At 42.3% G+C, this 23,276-nt stretch overlaps 4 protein-coding genes across 4 annotated transcripts; 3 read left to right on the top strand and 1 right to left on the bottom strand.

The window, feature by feature from the left end:
* The first annotated feature begins 18 nt into the window (after positions 1-18).
* On the top strand, positions 19-507 carry LOC124287456 (iduronate 2-sulfatase-like). The gene has a single exon (XM_046724008.1). The coding sequence runs from the start codon at positions 19-21 to the stop codon at positions 505-507; it is 489 nt and encodes a 162-aa protein (XP_046579964.1).
* A 988-nt stretch (positions 508-1,495) lies between these two features.
* On the bottom strand, positions 1,496-2,947 carry LOC124287455 (iduronate 2-sulfatase-like). The gene has a single exon (XM_046724007.1). It carries the CDS (start codon positions 2,945-2,947, stop codon positions 1,496-1,498), a length of 1,452 nt encoding a protein of 483 aa, XP_046579963.1.
* A 3,128-nt stretch (positions 2,948-6,075) lies between these two features.
* Positions 6,076-7,587, top strand: LOC124287454 (iduronate 2-sulfatase-like). The gene has a single exon (XM_046724006.1). The coding sequence runs from the start codon at positions 6,076-6,078 to the stop codon at positions 7,585-7,587; it is 1,512 nt and encodes a 503-aa protein (XP_046579962.1).
* Positions 7,588-17,438: 9,851 nt separating this feature from the next.
* LOC124287453 (iduronate 2-sulfatase-like) lies at positions 17,439-18,950 on the top strand. The gene has a single exon (XM_046724004.1). The coding sequence runs from the start codon at positions 17,439-17,441 to the stop codon at positions 18,948-18,950; it is 1,512 nt and encodes a 503-aa protein (XP_046579960.1).
* The last annotated feature ends 4,326 nt before the right edge of the window (positions 18,951-23,276 follow it).

The raw sequence follows: 23,276 nt of genomic DNA, 5'->3' as shown, positions 1-23,276 counted from the left end.
ATGATCCACGTCCCAGGGATGACTGACAAAGGAATGAGTACAACAAAACTGACAGAGTTTGTGGACCTGTTCCCGACTCTTGTAGAAGCAGCAGGTCTTCCCAAACTATCAACATGTCAACTGGACTCGTCCTCAAGTCACCTCTGCACAGAAGGAACCAGTCTAGTTCCTCTGTTGAAGCAGCCAAGTCTGACCACATGGAAGAACGCAGCCTTCTCTCAGTACCCGAGAAGGTATAGTCACAAGCCAGTCATGGGCTACACAATCACCACGGACAGGTATCGCTACACTGAATGGGTTACTTTCCTCAGTAAGCCGGATTACAGGCCTCAGTGGGACCAGCTTCATGGAGTGGAGCTGTACGACCATCTGAACGATCCTCAGGAGAATCACAACATCGCGAGACATGCTTCCCAGCAAGGACTTCGCGGCCAGTTGAGGAAACAGCTCCGTGCTGGGTGGAGAGCCCAGATGGCGGGAAGTAATGGCGGTGTCATCATCGGTTGAAGGGTACAGTACTTCATTAAATGTGCTCATTTAGGAAATCACTTATCGTTTTAGCGTTATTATTTCATCATGTTTGGAATTTAAACAACTGAGAATGGTACTGTTCAGTATAAAAATATTCCCTCAGCAGGATCGTTTTACAGTTAGACATATGACTCAATAAATACCACCCCAATGTATCCATTTGTTACATCCCTGATCGCATTATATACAAAAAGGTTAAATGGTACTTGATGCTGCCATGCCTGGCGATGAGCATAAAGGTAATGGAGGTAATTTGTATGAACTGATTATCCATGATATTTCAGTGGCTTAGTGATGTATAACTGATGTTATTCCCCACCGGAGCAGCCACACATACGTGCATGCACGTCACTGTCTAAGTGCAGTACTAACGATCACAATGTTAAACCCCACCTCACCTCATGTCTTACTAGGGGCGGTGGGGTAGCCTAGTGGTTAAAGCGTCCGCTCGTCACGCTGAAGACTCGGATTCGATTCCTCACATGGGTACAATGTGTGAAGCCCATTTCTGGTGTCCCTCTTCGTAATATTGCTGGAATATTGCTATAAGCGGCTTAAAACCAAACTCATTCTCTCACTCACTCACTTACTGTCTGCACCATCCAACTGCTCGTGAATTTCACTCACGCTCGCACCTACATTACCTAGGTCGTTCCTCCAAAATCATGCGCGTCTTGTGGGTTAAGCGTTCGCTCATCACGATAAAGACCCGGGTTCGATTACTCACATGGGTACAACGTGAGAAACCCATATCTGGTATCCCCCGCCGTGATATGGCTGAAATGTTGCTAAAACTGCTGCATTAAACTCACTCACTCACTCACTCAAAAATCATGTAGACACAGCGGATAATGAAACACTGTTCAAACGGCATAAAACCAACCTCTCCTACCCACTCACATCTTTTAACTACTAATTATATACAATTACTTCGAACACGTTTCAGTTTTTTATTACTGGAACCTTACCCAATAATAGAAGGCCCCTGGTGAGTGGTTACTTCATGTCTCCACCCTGCGTGAAGACGATTACTGAGCCTGGCCACCAGGCCCTTGTGGGCAGGCTCATGAACCAGGTTGACGTTCTCCTGTGGATCCTGATAATGGTCATACAGCTCTGCACCATACAATGCTGACCAGTGGGGTTTGTAATGAGTACCGTCAAATCCGACCCACTCAGTGTATCGATAACGACCGGTCGTCATCGAGTACCCCATTATCTGATGACGAAGATTCTGGTGTCTAGGAAACTGAGAAAATGCAGCATTCTTCCAGTTATCAGTTTTGGGCTGCTTGATCAAAGGGAGGAAACTCTGTCCTTCTGTGCACACATCCATCTTTGAGGAATCTTCAGGGCAGACTTGAAGAGTGGGAAGCCCAGCAGCATCAACCAGTGTAGGGAACAGGTCTACAAATTCCACAAGCTCTTCTGTCACTATTCCTTGGTCGGTGAGTCCGGGTATGTGCAGCATCATAGGGGCATGGGTAGCTACATCGAAGTTGGTGTGTTTGCTCCACAACCCATGTTCACCTAACTGCCATCCATGGTCCCCAAAGAAGGATATAATTGTGTCATCTGCCAACCCTTGCTGTTCCAGTTCCGTTAAGACTCTTCCCAGTTCCTCGTCGATGTATGAGATGCAACTGTAGTAGGCCCGTCTCAGGGCCTTTACCACATTAGCTGGTAGGGTTGTATTGGGCTCTCCAGATGCATTCAGATGAGCAATGTCTTTGTATGACCTCAGCTCGGGGTATCTTGTCCAAGCAATAGACGGCATGTCCAGAGGTGGATACTGATTAGGAGGTAGGTGAATGGAATCATCTGGGTAGTAGCTCAGAAACTTCTCCGGAAAGACAAATGGAAGATGTGGCTTGTGATAACCAAGTGCTAAAAAGAAGGGTTCCTGTCCAGATCGGGCTTTGGGTGCAATGGACTTCAACTTCTGAATAGCCACGTTTGTAGTGATGGTGTCTTGAAGGGAATTGCTCTTTAAAAGATTCGTAGGTACCGCTCGCCATGAATTCCCATCAGTAGCAAAACCATTCACCTCTGGTTTGGTCTCATAGTATGGCTCTGACCATGATAACGGATCATTGTTTCCTGATGCGTCTCCGTGATGGAAGATCTTCCCAAAGCCAAGGGTATTGTAGCCGTGGTTTTTAAAGTACTGGGGTAATGTTGTAAAGTTGCCAGCGACCTTTCTCCAGTAAGTGTCAAGGTCGTACACGTGGGTGGTGTCAGGACGGCGCCCAGTCAGGAGGGAGGTGCGGCTCGGGCTACACAGTGCCTGCTGTACATAGGCACGACGTAGGAGAAGGCTCCTCCCTGTCAAAGAGATCAAATTGGGGGCGTGGACCTTTTCTCTCACGGGGGACGGCGAGTCTCTTCCTTTGAACACGTCCAGATCTGGTCTCATGTCATCTGCCACAAGAAATAATACATTTTTCCGTTTGCAATGGACGTGCACAACAACTAGAATCAACGCGACGGTCAAACGGTGCCAGAACATTACAGTATTTCTTTGTAAGTGTTTTTCATTATCTCACTCTTGCAGTTTGAGAAGGTGATAAGATCTACAGCTGTACTGTGGAACTATGTCAGTCAGATTTCTAGCAGCATGGAACCATTATCTAAAAGATAACTGGATTAGGTATAGTTGTTATAAATCATGGTTATATACTCATGGAAACGAATAAGGGGAACACATGAAAGTACAAGTGTTCCTTTATTCTTTTCCAGGTTTCTTCGCAAGGCATGTATTGCGCTATGGGTGAAATTCTGGAAATATATACAGGAACACTTGTACTTTCATGTGTTCCCTTAATCGTTGCCATGAGTATATAATGCAGCTAGCACGTGTTTCTTTGTATACTTCAAACTGCAAGTAAAGTGGTAAAGGACGAATATATGTGTTTTCAAAATACAATAAATCAATTTCTGATAATGTTTTCTTATAACATTCGAAATATGTTTAAGTGTCGAAAGGGAAGGGTGAGTTCTGATAAAGGTGCGTTCTCACGGTGCGACTTGAAGAAACTGTAATATCTACATGTAGATTTAGAAATAGTATATAAATGAGTTGATACGACTTGGAATCTCGCGAAAATCTCGTCTTTGTCAAGAAAAATGGCATCATTAAGCGACGAGGAGACGCTGACGTTAATTGCCGTACATTTTGAAAATATATATATTAAAACGAAAGCCCAAATCCGTTTGGGTTAGGCAGTGGACTGTGCAGACCTACCGTTGATGCGTATGATTCCCTTTTACGAGAACTGGAAGAAGGGTGTGAGGGAGTGAGTTTAGTTTTATGCCGCACTCAGCAATATTCCAGCTATATGGCAGTGGTCTGTAAATAATCGAGTATGGACCAGACAAACCAGTGATCAACAGCATGAGCATCGATTTACGCAATTGGGAACCGATGACATGTTTCAACTAAGTCAGCGAGCCTGATCACCCGATCCCGTTAGTCGCCTCTTACGACAAGCATGGGTTACTGAAGATCAATATTCTTACCCGAACCTTCACGGGTATACTGGAGGAAGAACGCCCTCTGATTAAATGTGTCAACTGACACCTGTCAAACTCATCCACACTTTGAGAGGCACATTAACCGCGGTTTCTTAACAAAGGCGGGTTTGAGCCTCAGTTTTAGCCCTTGATCTAAGTACTTGCTATGAAAGAGCTAGTTCTCGAAGGCTATCAGACTCAGCAACTCAAAAACGTGTGACTGATTTTAAATGATAACTGAACAACTGTCAATTTGGTTTTTATCACTGAAATGTACAGCAACACACTGACACGTTTCACTGTCAATATCGAATTTTCCCCGACCATGTCCACGTGCACATCCTGAAAAACGCTTGCATGAGATCGGCGTGTCTACACTAATACCATTACACATTGTGAATGGAATACTCATTTTCAGTTCATGTACAATCATATAACGTGGTTCCCAAATAATATTACACCAAAATTAAATATTCTCTACATTTCTTTAATAGTATAGGATGTATTTCCAGTTAATTAGACAACCAGTTGTGCTACTTCCATTTTTGTGGATGTCGCTGGGGTTGAGAGGGTTAGATTGCTTTGTGCGGTGGTGATTGAGTGCCTTTGAGAATGTGGGTTCGAATCTCGGATTTCCTATCCCAAAGTAGTACAAGAATCTGTACTTTACTGAGGAAGTGTCATCCAAATTATAACATTCGTTACATTAGACCAATTTCAAATGCCGTTATGTATATTCGTTTAAAAGTTCTTCAAAACATTGACATATAGGGTTGTTCTTATAGAAGCGTGTAATTTCACTGCACGTATTTCTTTGAAGAACAGGGGCGGTGGTGTAGCCTAGTGGTTAAAGCGTTCGCTCCTCACGCTGAAGACCCGGGTTCGATTCCCCACATGGGCACAATGTGTGAAGCCAATTTCTGGCGTCCCCCGCCGTGTTATTGCTGGAATATTGCAAAAAGCGGCATGAAACTAAACTCACTCACTTTGAAGAATATATGCTCCGAGAAGACCGTCCCGTCGAGGCAACAGCAGGCATATTTTACTGAGGTTACTGTTTGGATGGTAGCTTCAGTGCAGCAGCTCACTGACAGGATTTTCTGGGAAAGTAATAGGTGAGGTGAGGTGAAATTAGGTTTAACGTCGTGCTTGAGAATATTTCGCTAATATGACGACGCGCATGCGTGTGTATGTGTATGTGCGGCTGCTTGCACTAGCTCAGACTGAAGCTGGTTCTATAGCGCTAGCCCACTGAAATACCATGCCGCAGTGAAGCATGAATACCCCACTCAGACACATTATACTGACTCCGAGCCGACCAGTCCTTGTTGTACCCATGAATGCCGAGCGCCAGGCTGGGACCAACAGGTAGCATGTTCTTCCTCCAAAGGCATATAACAGACATTTGTACTTGAACAACAAGCAAATTGTAACAAGTTCCGAACTTATCTTTTTTAGCAAAATATTCTTTTGTAAGGAAGGACCTGCTACATTCCATCTAAGGATGGACATCAGTGATCCTTCCATTTCATTTTCACGATATTTTCAAGTGGTACCTATTGTATCGGAACACCGAGACTGGTATGTCTCTCCTACAGTGTCATTCATTTCGTACACTCCAGCATGGATAAGTAACTGTGAGGTTCCGACCATGCACTGCTCGCCTGTGCTGTTATCACATGTATGGCGACAGGTGCGTGTTTCAAAACATTTTTACACTTTCTCCTTATCAGACTTTGAATTCTCTCAAGTAGACCTCCATGTCTAACAAAGGATGATGCCACTGCTTCTCGCATTGACTGTCATTCAAACTATGGGATGTGCGTTGCTTTGGATGTCAAGATTCAACCAACACAAACGTCTCAGTTCCTGGAGGGGACTTCTGTTGATTGCTATTGTTGAGGGCTGGATGGTCTATTTTTCAAACTTCACAAACCTTCCAACTGATAAGAATCGTCTGCTATCTTCACAGGCCAGAAAATATATAAATCCGTACTCATCAGTTGGAAGACAGTGTGATTTAGACGTATAATGTTGAGGGTGACTCTTCTGCTGCTGGCGGTGACTGCCGCCCGGGCTCGTATGAATGTGTTGTTTTTGGTGGCAGATGACATGAGACCGGAACTCACCATTTTTGAAGGAAAAGACTTCCCCACCCCTGTACATCCTCCGATACATTCACCCAACCTTGACGCCCTCGCTCGGAAGAGTCTTCTGTTAAAGAGAGCCCATGTTCAGCAGGCTGTGTGTTCCCCGAGCAGATCATCTCTCCTCACAGGACGAAGACCAGACACAACCCATGTGTATGATCTACAAGCTTACTGGAGAGTTGTGGGAGGTAACTTCACCACCCTCCCTCAGTATTTTAAGGAACATGGCTACAGAACGATAGGATCGGGTAAGATTTTCCATCCAGGAAATGCTTCTAACGACAACGACCCGATCTCCTGGACAGACCCATATTTTGAAGTAGGAGGTCGAGCCAATTATTTTGTATACAAGGAGTTCGTTACCTGGTTGAATGTGCCAATGGATGTTCTTAATAACAACTCCCTTCAAGACACACAGAATAATGACCATGCGATTCAAATGATCAGAGAAGCAGCCCCTCAAGCCAGATCTGGAGAACGTCCTTTCTTCATCGCCCAAGGTTTCCACAAACCTCACCTTCCTTTTGTGGCACCACAGAAGTTCTTTGACTTGTACCCCGAGTCCTCCATCAATCTCCCACCCAACCTCTACGCTCCTGAGAAGATGCCGGTAATTGCATGGTCTAATTATTCAGAACTCAGAGAATACGTTGACATTGAGAAATTACATGTTACGGGAGACATCAACACCACACTCCCAAACGACGTCATCATCAATTTGAGGAGAGCCTACTACAGCGCCCTCAGCTACACTGACTACGAACTCGGAAGAATAGTCCAGGAGCTGGAGAATCAAGGCCTGGCGAACAACACAATCATCTCTTTCTGGGGAGATCACGGTTGGCAACTAGGGGAACACGGTGAGTGGTGCAAACACACGGACTTTGAGCTCGCAACCCACGCCCCTATGATGATACATGTGCCGGGTCTCACTGACAAGGGCATCGTGACTGAAGAACTCACTGAGTTTGTGGATTTGTTTCCTACTCTGGTAGAAGCTGCAGGTCTACCTCCTATTAATCTGTGTCCAGAAAACTCCACCAACGTTCTAGTCTGCACTGAAGGCACTAGTTTGATACCTCTGATAACAAACCCAGCAAGTCCCAACTGGAAGAAGGCTGTATTCTCCCAGTACCCGAGGAATGAATACAACGGAGATCAAATGGGCTACAGCATGACCACCGATCATTACAGATACACAGAGTGGGTCACATTCAACATACAACCTGTGTACAAGCCGGACTGGACCCAAGTGTTTGGTGTTGAACTGTACGACCATTTTGGCGATCCTCAAGAAAACAAGAATCTGGCTTATGATTCCTCCTACAGAGCCCTAGTGGTTCAATTCAGCAAACAACTACATGCTGGCTGGAGGGCAGCTTTACCCAAATAGGAGGAATATATTGGGGATGCTCCAATCAGCACCTGGTGATCTGTGTGATATATTAAAGCTCTCTAGACAATATAGGTGTTGGTATATTTTTACATGCATATAGTTGTAATGCAAATAGCATGGGAGCTACATGTAGGGCATGATTACATTTAGTGTCATCACTAAATGTAAGTGATCCGTTCCAATAATCTTCATAAATTTGCTTTTAGCATATGGATCTGATTTATCTGATAAACTGGACTGGTTATTCTCTCACGTACACCTTTCATACGTCATAATTACTTTGTTTGGACTATTGAGCCACATCAAAATGAAGAGTCACATATTGCTGTTTTTTTCCAGTACTTAGATTACCTGATTAGGAGTCTTGATGCATAAGCACCATGCATTTGCTCGTTGGTTTCACCATAGTTGAAACGACTGAGGCCATCATCCCTTTTTGTCTATACCTCCCCTATTTAACCTGACATACACGAGACACGACAACTGTAAAGTGCCCAAAGTTTAATTCATCTCCAAGCTAAACTCTTCAATGTTAGCATATAGAGAACCTCACCCAAGTGTCTACTAATATCAATTATATCAACACTTCTTGATAAAGTTACAAATATCCGAGGCTTACGGAAGATATTTTTACTTTTAGTTCACATTAGTTTTCAATGAAATATGTACATCTCTGAACACTGTACTACCAATAGACTTGCATTTTAGTGATGTCATAACATTGTGACGTCATCAAGTTCATGACGTTATAGCATTGTCAGAAACCACCTTTCTGCCGTGATCGCAGTTACCGCTGGCATTTGGATACTCATGCTTTTTTCCGGTATTTCACAATGACTATAAGAGTGAGTTGAGACGAGCGTCACTTTAAGAACGGGAGAGAACAGGGGCGTGGGTGGTCAAGAGTGAGTGAGTGTTCAAGGGAGGTAGCTAGAGGGCGAATGAGCAAGAGGTTGAGAAAGATTGAGTAAGGGCAGGTAAGTGAGTGGATTAACAAAGAGGAGAAGAAGCTAATGGATGAGCAGGAGAGAGTGTGCCTCAGAAAGGGACAGAGTGAGTGAGTGAGCAAGAAAATGAGTGTTTGAGCAAGGGCGAGAGGCTGTTCAGCTTCATGTCTGTACCAGAAAATAATAATAGTTTGAAAATACCACACATTTAACATTTTAACATTCCAATCTTGACGCAAAGGGTTGTGTGCGAATATGGCTACTAGGTTCCTGTATCCCAGTTCAGATGTATGGAATACAACAGTAGTGCCCGATAGTTTTGAGAAAGTATACTACTGTAATCGATTCTGCACGTTATGGAGTTCGAGTGAACGAGGTTACTCTGTTATAGTGATTGAGTATATCTCGGCGTGTATCAATGACGCAGCAATATCAGGGTGGGTGGGCCACAAGAGCCTAAACACATTGTACATATCAAAACAACCATGACCATAACAGTTCATAGATGTCAACCAGTATGTCCAAACCAAGTACGCACATTAAAAAAACCCAAATTCATTTTTGGCTGAAGAGTCGCATTTCTTCTTAATGCTGGACATGCTAATCCTTTTTGCGATGTCATCGTTGTTTTCCACTGCAGCTGCTGTTTGGCTTTTACTTTCAATAGAATCTCTTCCATTGGATAATCAAGACTGGTCATACCTTCGGGTTCACATTTTGCATTTCTTGAAAACCGTAGATACGTTTCATAGACAATCAAAACAGGCAGAATACACATGTCATGACCATGAACCACACAGTCTGGCCTGTTGTCTGATACAAAAGGTTCTTATGCCATGCCATGAGGTAACGATAAAGACACAGGTGCATGTTCCCAAAAATTTGAAAAATGTCGCTTATCAAAATATAAATACTTTCAAGTAATCTTCAGTTGACCTCCATGTCTGACACCCTGCTCCATGTCTGACACCTCCTATGGAATCACCGGACCTGGACGTCCTTGCGCTAATGCCAGTCCTTGTGCAGGGCCATATGAACATAGCAAACATTCCAAATGATAAGGGTCGTCTGCTATCTTCACAGGCTAGAAAATAGATAAATCCATTCTCGTCAATTGGAAGACAGTGTAATTAAGACGCCATAATGTTGAGGGTGACTCTTCTGCTGCTGGCGGTGACTGCCGCCCGGGCTCGTATGAATGTGTTGTTTTTGGTGGCAGATGACATGAGACCGGAACTCACCATTTTTGAAGGAAAAGACTTCCCCAGTCCTGTTCATCCTCCGATACATTCACCCAACATTGACGCCCTCGCTCGGAAGAGTCTTCTGTTAAAGAGAGCCCATGTTCAGCAGGCTGTGTGTTCCCCGAGCAGATCATCTCTCCTCACAGGACGAAGACCGGACACTACCCATGTGTATGATCTACAAGCTTACTGGAGAGATGTGGGAGGTAACTTCACCACCATCCCTCAGTATTTCAAGGAACACGGCTACAGAACGATAGGATCTGGAAAGGTTTTCCATCCAGGACATGCTTCTAATTATTACGACCCGATTTCCTGGACTGACCCATATTTTGAAGTAGGAGGTACAGCAAACAAGTTTGCAATCAAGGAGCATGTTTCCTGGTTGAATGTGTCGATAGATCTTCTAAAGAACAACTCCCTTCAAGACACCCAGAATGCAGATTATGCCATTAACATGATCAGACAAGCAGCCCCCCAGGCTATATCTGGAGAACGTCCATTTTTCATCGCTCAAGGATTCCACAAACCTCATCTTCCCTTTTTGGCACCACAGATGTTCTTTGACTTGTACCCCGAGTCTTCAATCAATCTCCCACCCAATCCATACGCTCCTGATAAGATGCCGGTAATTGCATGGTCTAATTATTCAGAGCTTAGGCAATTCGTTGACATTGAGAAATTACATATTTCGGGAGACATCAACACCACACTCCCAAACGATGTCATCCTCGGCTTGAGGAGAGCCTACTACAGCGCCCTCAGCTACACTGACTACGAACTGGGACGACTTATCCAGGAGCTGGAGAATCAAGGCCTGGCGAACAACACAATCATCTCCTTCTGGGGAGATCACGGTTGGCAACTGGGGGAACACGGTGAGTGGTGCAAGCACACGGACTTTGAGCTCGCCACCCATGCCCCTATGATGGTACATGTGCCGGGTCTCACTGACAAGGGCATCGTGACTGAAGAACTCACCGAGTTTGTAGATCTGTTTCCTACTCTGGTAGAAGCTGCAGGTCTACCTGCTATAAATCTGTGTCCAGAAAACTCCACCAACGTTCTAGTCTGCACTGAAGGCACTAGTTTGATACCTCTGATAACAAACCCAGCAAGTCCCAACTGGAAGAAGGCTGTATTCTCCCAGTACCCGAGAAATGAATACAACGGTGATCAGATGGGCTACAGCATGACCACCGATCATTACAGATACACGGAATGGGTCAAATTCAACCCACAACCAGTGTACAAGCCGGACTGGACCCAAGTGTTTGGTGTTGAACTGTACGACCATTATGGCGATCCTCAAGAAAACAAGAACCTGGCTTATGATTCCGCCTACAGCACCCTGGTGGCTCAACTCAGCAAACAACTACATGCAGGTTGGAGGGCGGTTTTACCCAAATAGGAGGAATATATTGGGGATGCTCCAATCAGAGCACCTGCTGATGTGTGTAAGAATATACGGAAGAAGAACGGAAGAATCATGTTTCGTTTATTTCATTACATTGAGAGGGCATGAATAAACAAGTGGCGAAGGAGCGGTTGTTCAGTGTGCAAAATTGCGTCCCTTTATCTCGTCCAGGATCTACTTCCAGTGGGTTCAGATTACACTTTTTCCTTTAGGAGAACCAGAATCTGTGATCATATTTTCGAATCACCTCGATTATCACACTTTACATTTCCTTGTTGCTTTCACCACATTGTAAACATCTGAGGCCATAATACTCTTTTGTTTATACCACCCAAATTATTTAACACGCCAGACACATGGTAACTATAAAGTTCTCAAAGTTAAACTCATCTCCAAATCAAACTATTCAAAGATAACAGAATATTTATGAACATTGGTAGCATAAACCTGCAAATAGCTAGATGGGATGAAAGGGCATTTATGATCGTGTAAACGATCATCTCATGAGTGCACATCTTTGTGTGAATTCTGTACAAGTCCGGACTAACCAATTGAAACATCATGTCACAGATAAACATGGATTCACATCTAAGCCATATGATATACTGACTCCGAACCAGCCTGTCGGCGTTATTTTCAATATTTTCGCATTTGTTATATGACAATGTTAAGGAATCGAAACACCGATCTTATGTTCTATCCACTAGACCACGAAGATGTTCCCGCGTCCAGCGAGGAAATGACTAAATGTGATTTTTCTCTTAAACTTCTAAAAATGGAGATATAATAACTGGACAATCAAAGGTCAACTTTCACTAAAAATCTCCTTTCTATCGTGGTGGCGGTTACCGTTAGCATTCAGATACTGTCGCTTTGTTCTGGAACAGATAAATTGACCCATGGGATTGAGGTGAGGCGTGCGTCACTGTAAGAGCGCGAGAGAGGGCGAGAGGTAAAGCTTGGGTCGTACACCACAGTTTGGGGGTTACTCTGTTACAGGGATTGAGTGAGTAACTACAGTTTTTCTCGGCGTTTATCAATGATGCAGCAATATCATGGTCATTGGCACCAGAACCTGCACACAATGTACCCATACTGGTAACTGAACTATAGAGACTTCGGCATGACAGGGCTACCACGCATCCACTTTTCACTATGAACCCGTAAAGATCTTGGTTAGAATTGGTCTTCAGTCACCGATGCTTGTTGTAAGAGGCGACTAACGGTATCAGGTGGTCAGGGTCGCTGACTTGTTTGAAACATGTCATCGGTTCCCAATTGCGTAGATCGATGCCCATGTTGTTGATCACTGGATTGTCTGGTTCAGACACGATTATTTACACACCGCCGCCATATAAATGGAATATTGCTGAGTGCTGCGTAAAACTAAACTCACTCACTCACTTTTCACTATGAAAACAATCATGACCATAACAGTTCATAGATGAAAAAAAGACTGATGATGCCAAATATCCACTCCAGTTACAAACTGAAAACATCCATGTTCATTTTCAGCTGAAGAATCGCATTTCTTCTTTGTGCAGGACATGTTAACCGGTTTTGCGAACTCCTTTGTGTCGTCGTTGCTTTCCATTGATCCAGTCTATTTCCCCTGCTACTCTGCCAATACGTCCAGTAGAATCTGTTTCGTCAGATAATCATGACTGGACATTCCCTCGCGTTTACATTTTGCATTTACTGAAAACCATAAATACATTTTAAAGACAATCAGTATAGGCAGTCTGTGCATGTTATGGCCAAGCACAACAGATTGATTGTCTGATGCGAAAGGTTCTTATGCCATGCCATGATATAACGATAAAGACACAGGTGCATGTTCCCGAGTATTTTTAAAATTTCGTTTTTCAAAATCTAAATTATTTCAACTAATCTTTAGTTGACCTCAATGTCTGACATACCGTCATCTTTGTTTTTGACATCGACAGTCATTTAGGCTAACGGAAATGTGTTCCACTGGTGTCATCCTTCCATGGATTTTCCAAACCTACATGAATTGACTCAAAGGACTGTTCTGTTAATGCCAGCTCTTGTTTAGGGCCATGTAACATTGCTTTTGTTGTGTTTTTGCAATACATACACATAACAAACATTCCAAATGATAAGAATCGTCTGCTATCTTCACAGACCAGAATATATATAAATCCGTTCTCGTCACTTGGAAGATAGTGTGATTTAGACGCCATAATGCTGAGGTTGACTTTTCTGCTGCTGGCGATTACTACCGCCTGGGCTCGTATGAATGTGTTGTTTCTGGTTTCAGATGACATGAGGCCGGAACTCACTGTTTTTGAAGGAAAAGACTTCCCCAGTCCTGTTCATCCTCCGATACATTCACCAAACCTTGACGCCCTCGCTCGGAAGAGTCTTCTGTTAAAGAGAGCCCATGTTCAGCAGGCTGTGTGTTCCCCGAGCAGATCATCTCTCCTCACAGGACGAAGACCGGACACTACCCATGTGTATGATCTACAAGCTTACTGGAGAGATGTGGGAGGTAACTTCACCACCATTCCTCAGTATTTTAAGGAACACGGCTACAGAACGATAGGTTCGGGTAAGGTTTTCCATCCAGGACCTGCTTCTGGCTACAACGACCCGATTTCCTGGACTGAGCCATATTTTGAAGTAGGCAAAACAGTTAACGAATTTGTATATAAGGAAAAAGTCACTTGGTTGAGCGTGCCGATGGACCTTCTAAAGAACAACTCCCTTGCAGACACACAGAATGGAGATTATGCCATTAACATGATCAGACAAGCGGCCCCTCAGGCTAGATCAGGAGAACGTCCATTTTTCATCGCCCAAGGATTCCACAAACCTCATCTTCCCTTTGTGGCACCACAGATGTTCTTTGACATGTACCCCGAGTCCTCCATCAATCTCCCACCCAACCTCTATGCTCCTGATAAGATGCCGGTAATTGCATGGTCTAATTATTCAGAGCTCAGAGGATACGTTGACATTGAGAAATTACATATTTCGGGAGACATCAATACCACACTCCCAAACGATGTCATTCTCAACTTGAGGAGAGGGTACTACAGCGCCCTCAGCTACACTGACTACGAACTGGGACGACTTATCCAGGAGCTGGAGAATCAAGGCCTGGCGAACAACACAATCATCTCCTTCTGGGGAGATCACGGTTGGCAACTTGGTGAACACGGTGAGTGGTGCAAACACACGGACTTTGAGCTCGCAACCCATGCCCCTATGATGGTACATGTGCCGGGTCTCACTGACAAGGGCATCGTGACTGAAGAACTCACCGAGTTTGTGGATCTGTTTCCTACTCTGGTAGAAGCTGCAGGTCTACCTCCTATAAATCTGTGTCCAGAAAACTCCACCAACGTTCTAGTCTGCACTGAAGGCACTAGTTTGATACCTCTGATAACAAACCCAGCAAGTCCCAACTGGAAGAAGGCTGTATTCTCCCAGTACCCGAGGAATGAATACAACGGCGATCAGATGGGCTACAGCATGACCACCGATCATTACAGATACACAGAGTGGGTCAAATTCAACCTTCAACCTGTGTACAAGCCGGACTGGACAGAAGTGTTTGGTGTGGAACTGTACGACCATTATGGCGATCCTCAAGAAAACAAGAACCTGGCTTATGATTCCGCCTACAGCGCTGTGGTGGCTCAACTCAGCAAACAACTACATGCAGGCTGGAGGGCGGCTTTACCCAAATAGGAGGAATATATAGGGGATGCTACAATCAGAGCACCTGCTGATGTGTGTAAGAATATATTGTGGTTGTTTGAGGCCGCACTGAGAATATTAAAGCTGTCTGAAGAATCCAGTTTTAGATACATTTATATATGCTCGTAATTGTTCATGCAAATAGCGTGACTGGTGAGAGCTACCGATTGGACATGATAATTTAGTATACTCTATTTCATAAACATCAATGACTTTCAGTGATCCATTCCTATAATTTCCACGTATTGTTTTTGCCTTTGACGTGCAGTGAAATATGTTCCATCAGTAATCGAGACTGGTAATTGTCTGACGTTTACATGTTTTAATATGATAACTACCTTGTTTAGAACATCGAGTCTAAGAGAACGGAAGAATCGTGTTCCGTTTATTTCATTACATTGAGAGGGCAAGTGGTGTAGGAGCGGTTATTCAATGTGTAAAGTTGCGTCCCTTTATCTCGTCCAGGATCCACTTGCAGTTGTTTCAAATTACGAGTTGTCCTTTAGGAGAACCAGAATCTGTGATCATATTTTCGAATCACCTCGATCATCACACTTGATATACAACAAGCACCATACATTTGCTTGTTGCTTTCACTACATTGTAAACATCTGCGGCCATAATGCTCTTTTGTTTTTACCACCCAAATTATTTAACACGCCAGACACATGGCAACTCTCAACATCTTCAATTTAAACTCATCTCCAAATCAAACTATTCAAAGATAACAGAATATTTATGAACATTGGTAGCATAAATCTGCAAATAGCTAGATGGGATGAAAGGGCATTTATGATCGTGTTAACGATCATCTCATGAGTGCACATCTTTGTGTGAATTCTGTACAAGTCCGGACTAACCAATTGAAACATCATGTCACAGATAAACATGGATTCACATCTAAGCCATATGATATACTGACTCCGAACCAGCCAGTCGGCGTTATTTTCGATTTTTTGTAGGACAATGTTTAGGGATCGAAACACCGATCTTATGTTCTATCCACTGGACCACGAAGATGTTCCCGCGTCCAGCGAGGAAATGACTAAATGTGATTTTTCTCTTAAACTTCTAAAAATGGAGATATAATAACTGGACAATCAAAGGTCAACTTTCACTAAAAATCTCCTTTCTATCGTGGTGGCAGTTACCGTTAGCATTCAGATACTGTCGCTTTGTTCTGGAACAGATAAATTGACCTATGGGATTGCGGTGAGGCGTGCGTCACTGTAATCACGCGAGAGAGGGGGAGAGGTAAAGCTTGAGTAGTACACCACAGTTTTGGGGTTACTCTGTTACAGTGATTGAGTGAGTAACTACAGTTTTTCTCGGCGTTTATCAATGATGCAGCAATATCATGATCATGGGGGCACCAGAACCTGCACACAATGTATCCATACTGCGAATTGGACCCGAGACTTCGGCATGACAGGGCTACCCCGCCGCCGCTTTTCACTATGAACCCGTAAAGATCCGGTTTAAAATGGGTCTTCAGTAACCGATACTTGTCGTAAGAGGCGACTAACGTGATCGAGTGGTCTGGCTCGCTGACTTGTTTAACACATGTCATCGGTTCCCAATTGCGTAGATCGATGCTCATGCTGTTGATCACTGGATTGTCTAATCCAGACTCGATTATTTACACACCACCGCCATATAAATGGAATATTGCTGAGTGCTGCGTAAAACTAAACTCACGCACTCACTCACTCACTCACTTTTCACTATGAAAACAATCATTACCATAACAGTTCATAGATGGAAAGAAGACTGATGATACCAAATATCCACTCCAGTTACAAACTGAAAACATCCAAGTTCATTTTCAGCTGAAGAGTCATATTTCTTCTTTGTGCAGGACATGTTAAGCCTTTTTGCGAACTCCTTTGTGTCGTCGTTGCTTTCCCGTGATCCATTCTATTTCCGCTGCTACTCTGCCAATACGTCCAGTAGAGTCTATTTCGTCAGATAATCATGACTGGACATTCCCTCGCGTTTACATTTTGCATTTACTGAAAACCATAAATACATTTTAAAGACAATCAGTATAGGCAGTCTGTGCATGTTATGGCCAAGCACAACACATTGATTGTGTGATACAAAAAGTTCTTATGCCATGCCATGATATAACGATAAAGACACAGGTGCATGTTCCCAAGTATTTGTACAATTTCGTTTATCAAAATCTAAATTCTTTCAACTAACCTTTAGTTGACCTCAATGTCTGAAGCACCGATATCTTTGTTTTTGACATCGATTGTCATTCCGACCAAGAGAAATGTGGTCCCTTGGTGATATCCTTCCATGGATTTACCAAACCTACACGAACTGGCACGAAGGAGTGTTCTGTTAATGCCGGCCTTTAAGACCATGTAACATTGTTTTGTTGTGTTGTTGCCACACATGCACATAACAAACATTCCAACTGATAAGAATCGTCTGCTATCTTCACAGGCCAGAAAATATATAAATCATTTCGCGTCAGTTGGAAGACAGTGTGATTTAGACGCCATAATGCTGAGGTTGACTCTTCTTCTGCTGGCGATTACTGCCACCCGGGCCCGTATGAATGTGTTGTTTCTGGTGTCAGATGACATGAGACCGGAACTCACTGTTTTTGGTGGGAAAGACTTCCCCAGTCCTGTTCATCCTCCGATACACTCACCAAACCTTGATGCCCTCGCTCGGAAGAGTCTTCTGTTAAAGAGAGCCCATGTTCAGCAGGCTGTGTGTTCCCCGAGCAGATCATCTCTCCTCACTGGACGACGACCAGACACTACCCATGTGTATGATCTACAAGCTTACTGGAGAGATGTGGGAGGTAACTTCACCACCATCCCTCAGTATTTTAAGGAGCACGGCTACAGAACGATAGGTTCGGGTAAGGTTTTCCATCCAGGACCTGCTTCTGGCTACAACGACCCGATTTCCTGGACAGACCCATATTTTCATGTAGGCAAAGAGGCTAACAAATTTGTGTACAAGGAAAAAGTTACTTGGTTGAGCGTGCCGATGGACCTTCTAAAGAACAACTCCCTTGCAGACACACAGAATGGAGATTATGCCATTAACATGATCAGACAAGTAGCCCCTCAAGCTAAATCTGGAGAACGTCCATTTTTCATCGCTCAAGGATTCTTCAAACCTCATCTTCCCTTTGTGGCACCACAGATGTTCTTTGACATGTACCCCGAGTCCTCCATCAATCTGCCACCCAACCTCTATGCTCCTGATAAGATGCCGGTAATTGCATGGTCTAATTATTCAGAGCTCAGAGGATACGTTGACATTGAGAAATTACATATTTCGGGAGACATCAATACCACACTCCCAAACGATGTCATCCTCAACTTGAGGAGAGGGTACTACAGCGCTCTAAGCTACACGGACTACGAGCTGGGTCGAGTTATCCAGGAGCTGGAGAATCAAGGCCTTGCCAACAACACAATCATCTCCTTCTGGGGAGATCACGGTTGGCAACTGGGGGAACACGGTGAGTGGTGCAAACACACGGACTTTGAGCTCGCAACCCACGCCCCTATGATGATACATGTGCCGGGTCTCACAGACAAGGGCATCGTCACTGAAGAACTCACCGAGTTTGTGGATCTGTTTCCTACTCTGGTAGAAGCTGCAGGTCTACCTCCTATAAATCTGTGTCCAGAAAACTCCACCAACGTTCTAGTCTGCACTGAAGGCACTAGTTTGATACCTCTGATAACAAACCCAGCAAGTCCCAACTGGAAGAAGGCTGTGTTCTCCCAGTACCCGAGGAATGAATACAACGGAGATCAAATGGGCTACAGCATGACCACCGATCATTACAGATACACAGAGTGGGTCAAATTCAACCTACAACCTGTGTACAAGCCGGACTGGACAGAAGTGTTTGGTTTGGAACTGTACGACCATTATGGCGATCCTCAGGAAAATAAGAACCTGGCTTATGATTCCGCCTACAGTGCTGTGGTGGCTCAACTCAGCAAACAACTACATGCAGGCTGGAGGGCAGCTTTACCCAAATAGGAGGAAAATATAGGATATGCTCCTCTCAGAGCACATGGTGATGTATGTGATATATTAAAGCTCTCTGGATATGTGTTTTTTGGTATATTTTTCATGCATGTATTTGTCATGCAGAGCATGGGGTAGGGCATGATTACATTTAGTGTCATCACTAATATTCAGTGATACTTTGACTTTGTTAAAAATGGGGCCCTAACACCATAGGCTTACATATTTCATAAGGATTACATTGGTTATATGCATCGGTTGTATCCATTATGGCATTATGATTTCAGGAAAAGGCCTGACTTTTTTAATTATTATTTTAAAAACTTTGGCTTTAAAAACTTTAAAAACATACCACCATATAAATCCAATGCCAGAGGAGTGGCCATATTATTCAATAATAATTTAGAAATTGATGCCCATAAGTTTAAAATAGATGACTGTGGTAATTATATTATTGTTGACCTAATTATTGATGGCATTAGAATGGCACTTGTAAATGTGTATGAACCAAACAAAAATGAACACAAATTCTGTCGTGAACTATTTGAACATACAGATACATTTGACAACCGATGTCTAGTTCTCTGTGGGGATTGGAATTTGGTATTAAATCCAAATGTAGACTCAGAAAATTCAAACATATCAATAACCCCAAAGCTAGAAATTTACTGTTGAAAAAACTAGAACCCTATGAGTTAATTGATGAATGGAGGACTCTCAGCCCAGATGTTAGAAAATACACTTGGTGGAAAATGAAGACAACAGGCCCATTTCGATAATTTTCTTGCTTCCTCTGGTATCAGACATACTACCAGGATACAAGTCTGACCACGCAGTCATTACATTACCTTTATCTAGCAATCTTAGTGAGGAAAGACGAAAAGATATTGGAAATTCAATGCTTTCCTTTTGAAGGTAAGAGGGAAATCTATTTCATATTCTTTATATAAAAAAGAACAAGATTAACCCCACTCAGGTTCTGGAAGAAAATATTAATTCAAGTGGAAACACTATTAGAGAAGATTTTCAGACTGTTAATGAGGAAATACTAAGTCAACTCTCAAGGTGTAACACTGACCTTGAAAAAAATCAAAGAGAAAGAAAACATAGGAATGCAGATTAAGCAAAGAGTTACTTTGTATGAAGAAGGTGAGAAACCTACAAAATATATTTGTCATCTCGAAAATAGATTTTTTACCAACACTTTAATAAATGGACCGATTACAGACTCGGTAGATGAAACTACTGACGGTAATCAGACACTCAATGAGCACATGAACTTTTATAAGACACTATAATCTAATACAAATTATGTGGATAATGGCAATACTATCTTACAGAATTTAAACATCCCAGTATTAGAATTTACCCCATCGGATGATTTAGAAAAGCCCATCGACCTCGAGGAATTGACGAATGCAATCAAAACAATGACAAATAATAACAGTCCCGGTATTGACGGATTTCCTATTGAATTCTTTAAATTCTTCTGGATTGATCTAAAATTCTGAATTAACAGATATGTGAAAGAAACTTTAAAAAGAGATTATTAACCGCAACATGCAACAGAGAGGTAATAACTTGTACACATGTTCCTATAGCTAAATCAAATACAAATAGAGTATGTTGGAAACCTATTACTCTATGGAGATGACACCCAACGTTTTGAGATGGAAGTGAAAATAGCTTAAGGGATGCTATAAAGACCCTTAACAGTTTCTATAAAATCTCAGGCCTCGAAATGCACACTGATAAGACCAAAGCTTTGTGGATAGGTGCAATGGCAGATAGTAATGTTGTACAGATATTAAACTAGATTGGCATGAAGATGACTTTGAAGTATTAGGAATAAAACTTAATGCTCATGTTGAAAACCTCTGGGTTATCAATACAAGGAAAACACTGGAAAATATTGGTAAAATTACAGTCATTAAAACACTTGCTCTATCTACCTCAGTACATATTTTATTGTCCCTCCCAATCCTCCCAAACCATTTGTAGATTATCTGAATAAGGATTTTATTACATTTCATTTGGGATGGCAAGAGGGATTAAATAAAGAGGGAAAACTTAGTAAGAAAACACGAGCAGGAGATGGTTTATATTAAAAACTTTATCAATGCCTTAAAGCTTAAGCTGCATACCTACAAAAAATATTACTATATTGGGTTCAAACGTCGCTGAACACATTCATATGAAAAATTATTTCTTTAAAGATGTTCTCAATATCTGAATATTTAAAAATCCATAAAACAAGGTTTGATGTGGGGGATATTCTTTGTGAACCATAATGGCTTAATCACCAATTTCATGACTCTTATCTTTGTATTGATAGCTGGTTCGGGAAAGGTTTGCACTCAATTGGCGATATTTGTAATGATGATGGCTGCATGAATTTTGAAGAATTATATAATGCCTTTGAACTAGACCGAACAATTCTTGAATGTATATAGAATTATTTTAAACATACCAAAGGCACGGAGAGACATCATCAAACAAATAAGTTAAAAAAATACCCCAGAAAATCTTACCATAAACTCACAGCCTTCAAGCTTACTAGTAGATATAAAAGGTTCTAGATTTTACTATGACAAGTTAATTACTACAGAAATAAGATTTTCCAGTATCTTTGAAATGGTAGAGCATATTACCTTTTGATAGTGACTGGAAAATGTACCAAATACGCAAAGCATGTGGACAAGTATAGAATTATTCACAGAATTATTTACACAAAGCATTAGTTGCTTCGAATGATGCTTGTGGATTATAAGACTTGTCGTTTCTGCAAGGTAGACGATAAGGATATTCTCAATGTATATACTGATTGTCACTGTATCATTAATCTTGCTTGAAGCAATATTTAACCAGTATGTACTCAAAGGCATTTCATTGACAAAGCAAACCATATCATTTGGCCTTCCAAGCACACAAATTTTCATGAATCATATCATTCTCATTACTAAAAGATTCATTCATTTTTAAACATTAAACAAGATAGAAGTACTTTTGAAAATCTTTTGAGAATCACTAAAGACATTTTCAACAATGAGAAATATATTACCAAAAAGATCCCAGATATTTGACTGCTTCTACAGAAAATGGATGCCTTTAACCACATACTTGACACACCTTAGTACTATCGCTATCTGAATATGTACAATTGTTACCACTGTATTAATGTGTACTACACATGTATTTGCTTTTTTGTACATCAATACGCCAATGGATGAATAAAAAGATGTGAAACAATTTTTCTGTGATCGATTTCTATAATATCCATCTGATAATTCTCTCACGTACATATTTTATACGTCATAATTACTTTGTTTGGACTATCGAGCCAACAACGAAATGAAGAATCACATTGCTGTTTTTCCAGGACTTTAACATAGCATGGCTAACCAAGTGGTGTTGGGGTGGTAACTCATTCTGATGAGTTGCGTACCTTTGCTGGTCTAGGATACAATTGTCGTCTGTCTGAATTCCAGTTCCTCCTGACAATGTGTATCTGCATATTGTTGCACACTTTAGGCAAATCAGAATTAATGATGATAGGTTCAAATCAAGGCCTCTTGATGTATGAGCTCCATGCATTTGCTGGTTGGTTTCACCATAGTTGAAACGACTGACGTCGTCGTACCATTTTGTCTATACCTCCCCTATTTAACCTGACATACACGAGACACGCCAACTGTATGGTGTTCAAAGTCTAACTCATCTTCAAACTAAACTCCATCCGGGACATCCAGGACAAACGATGTGTGAAGCCCATTTCTGGTGTCCCCCGCCGTGATGTTTCTGGAATATTGCCCAAAGCGGCGTAGAACCAAACTCAGTCAGTCAGTCCAGGACAAACTACAACGACTCGATATCCTGGACTGAGCCACATTTTGAAGAAAAGGTACAGCAAACAAGTTTGCAATCGGGGAGCATGTTATGGATGTTCTTAAAGAACAACTTCCTTCAAGACACCCACAATGCAAATTATGCCATTAACATGATTCGGAGCTCAGGCAGTTCGATGACATTGAGAAACCGAAAACATCCAAGTAAATTTTCAGCTGAAGAGTCATATTTCGTCTTTGAGCAGGACATGTTAACCGTTTTTGCGAACTCCTTTGTGTCGTCGTTGCTTTCCAGTGATTCAGTCTATTTCCGCTGCTGCTCTGCCAATACGCCCAGTAGAATCTGTTTCGTCAGATAATCATGACAGGTTATCCCTCACATTTACATTTCACATATACTTAAAACCATAAATACATTTTAAAGACAATCAGTATAGGCAGTCTGTACATGTTATGGCCAAGCACAACACATTGATTGTGTGATACAAAAGGT

This window comes from Haliotis rubra, unplaced genomic scaffold (assembly GCF_003918875.1).
Source record: "Haliotis rubra isolate DU_JTF1 unplaced genomic scaffold, ASM391887v1 Scf400, whole genome shotgun sequence".
Classification (NCBI taxonomy): Eukaryota; Metazoa; Mollusca; class Gastropoda; order Lepetellida; family Haliotidae; genus Haliotis; species Haliotis rubra.
This window is presented reverse-complemented; position numbering and strand designations above follow the sequence as displayed.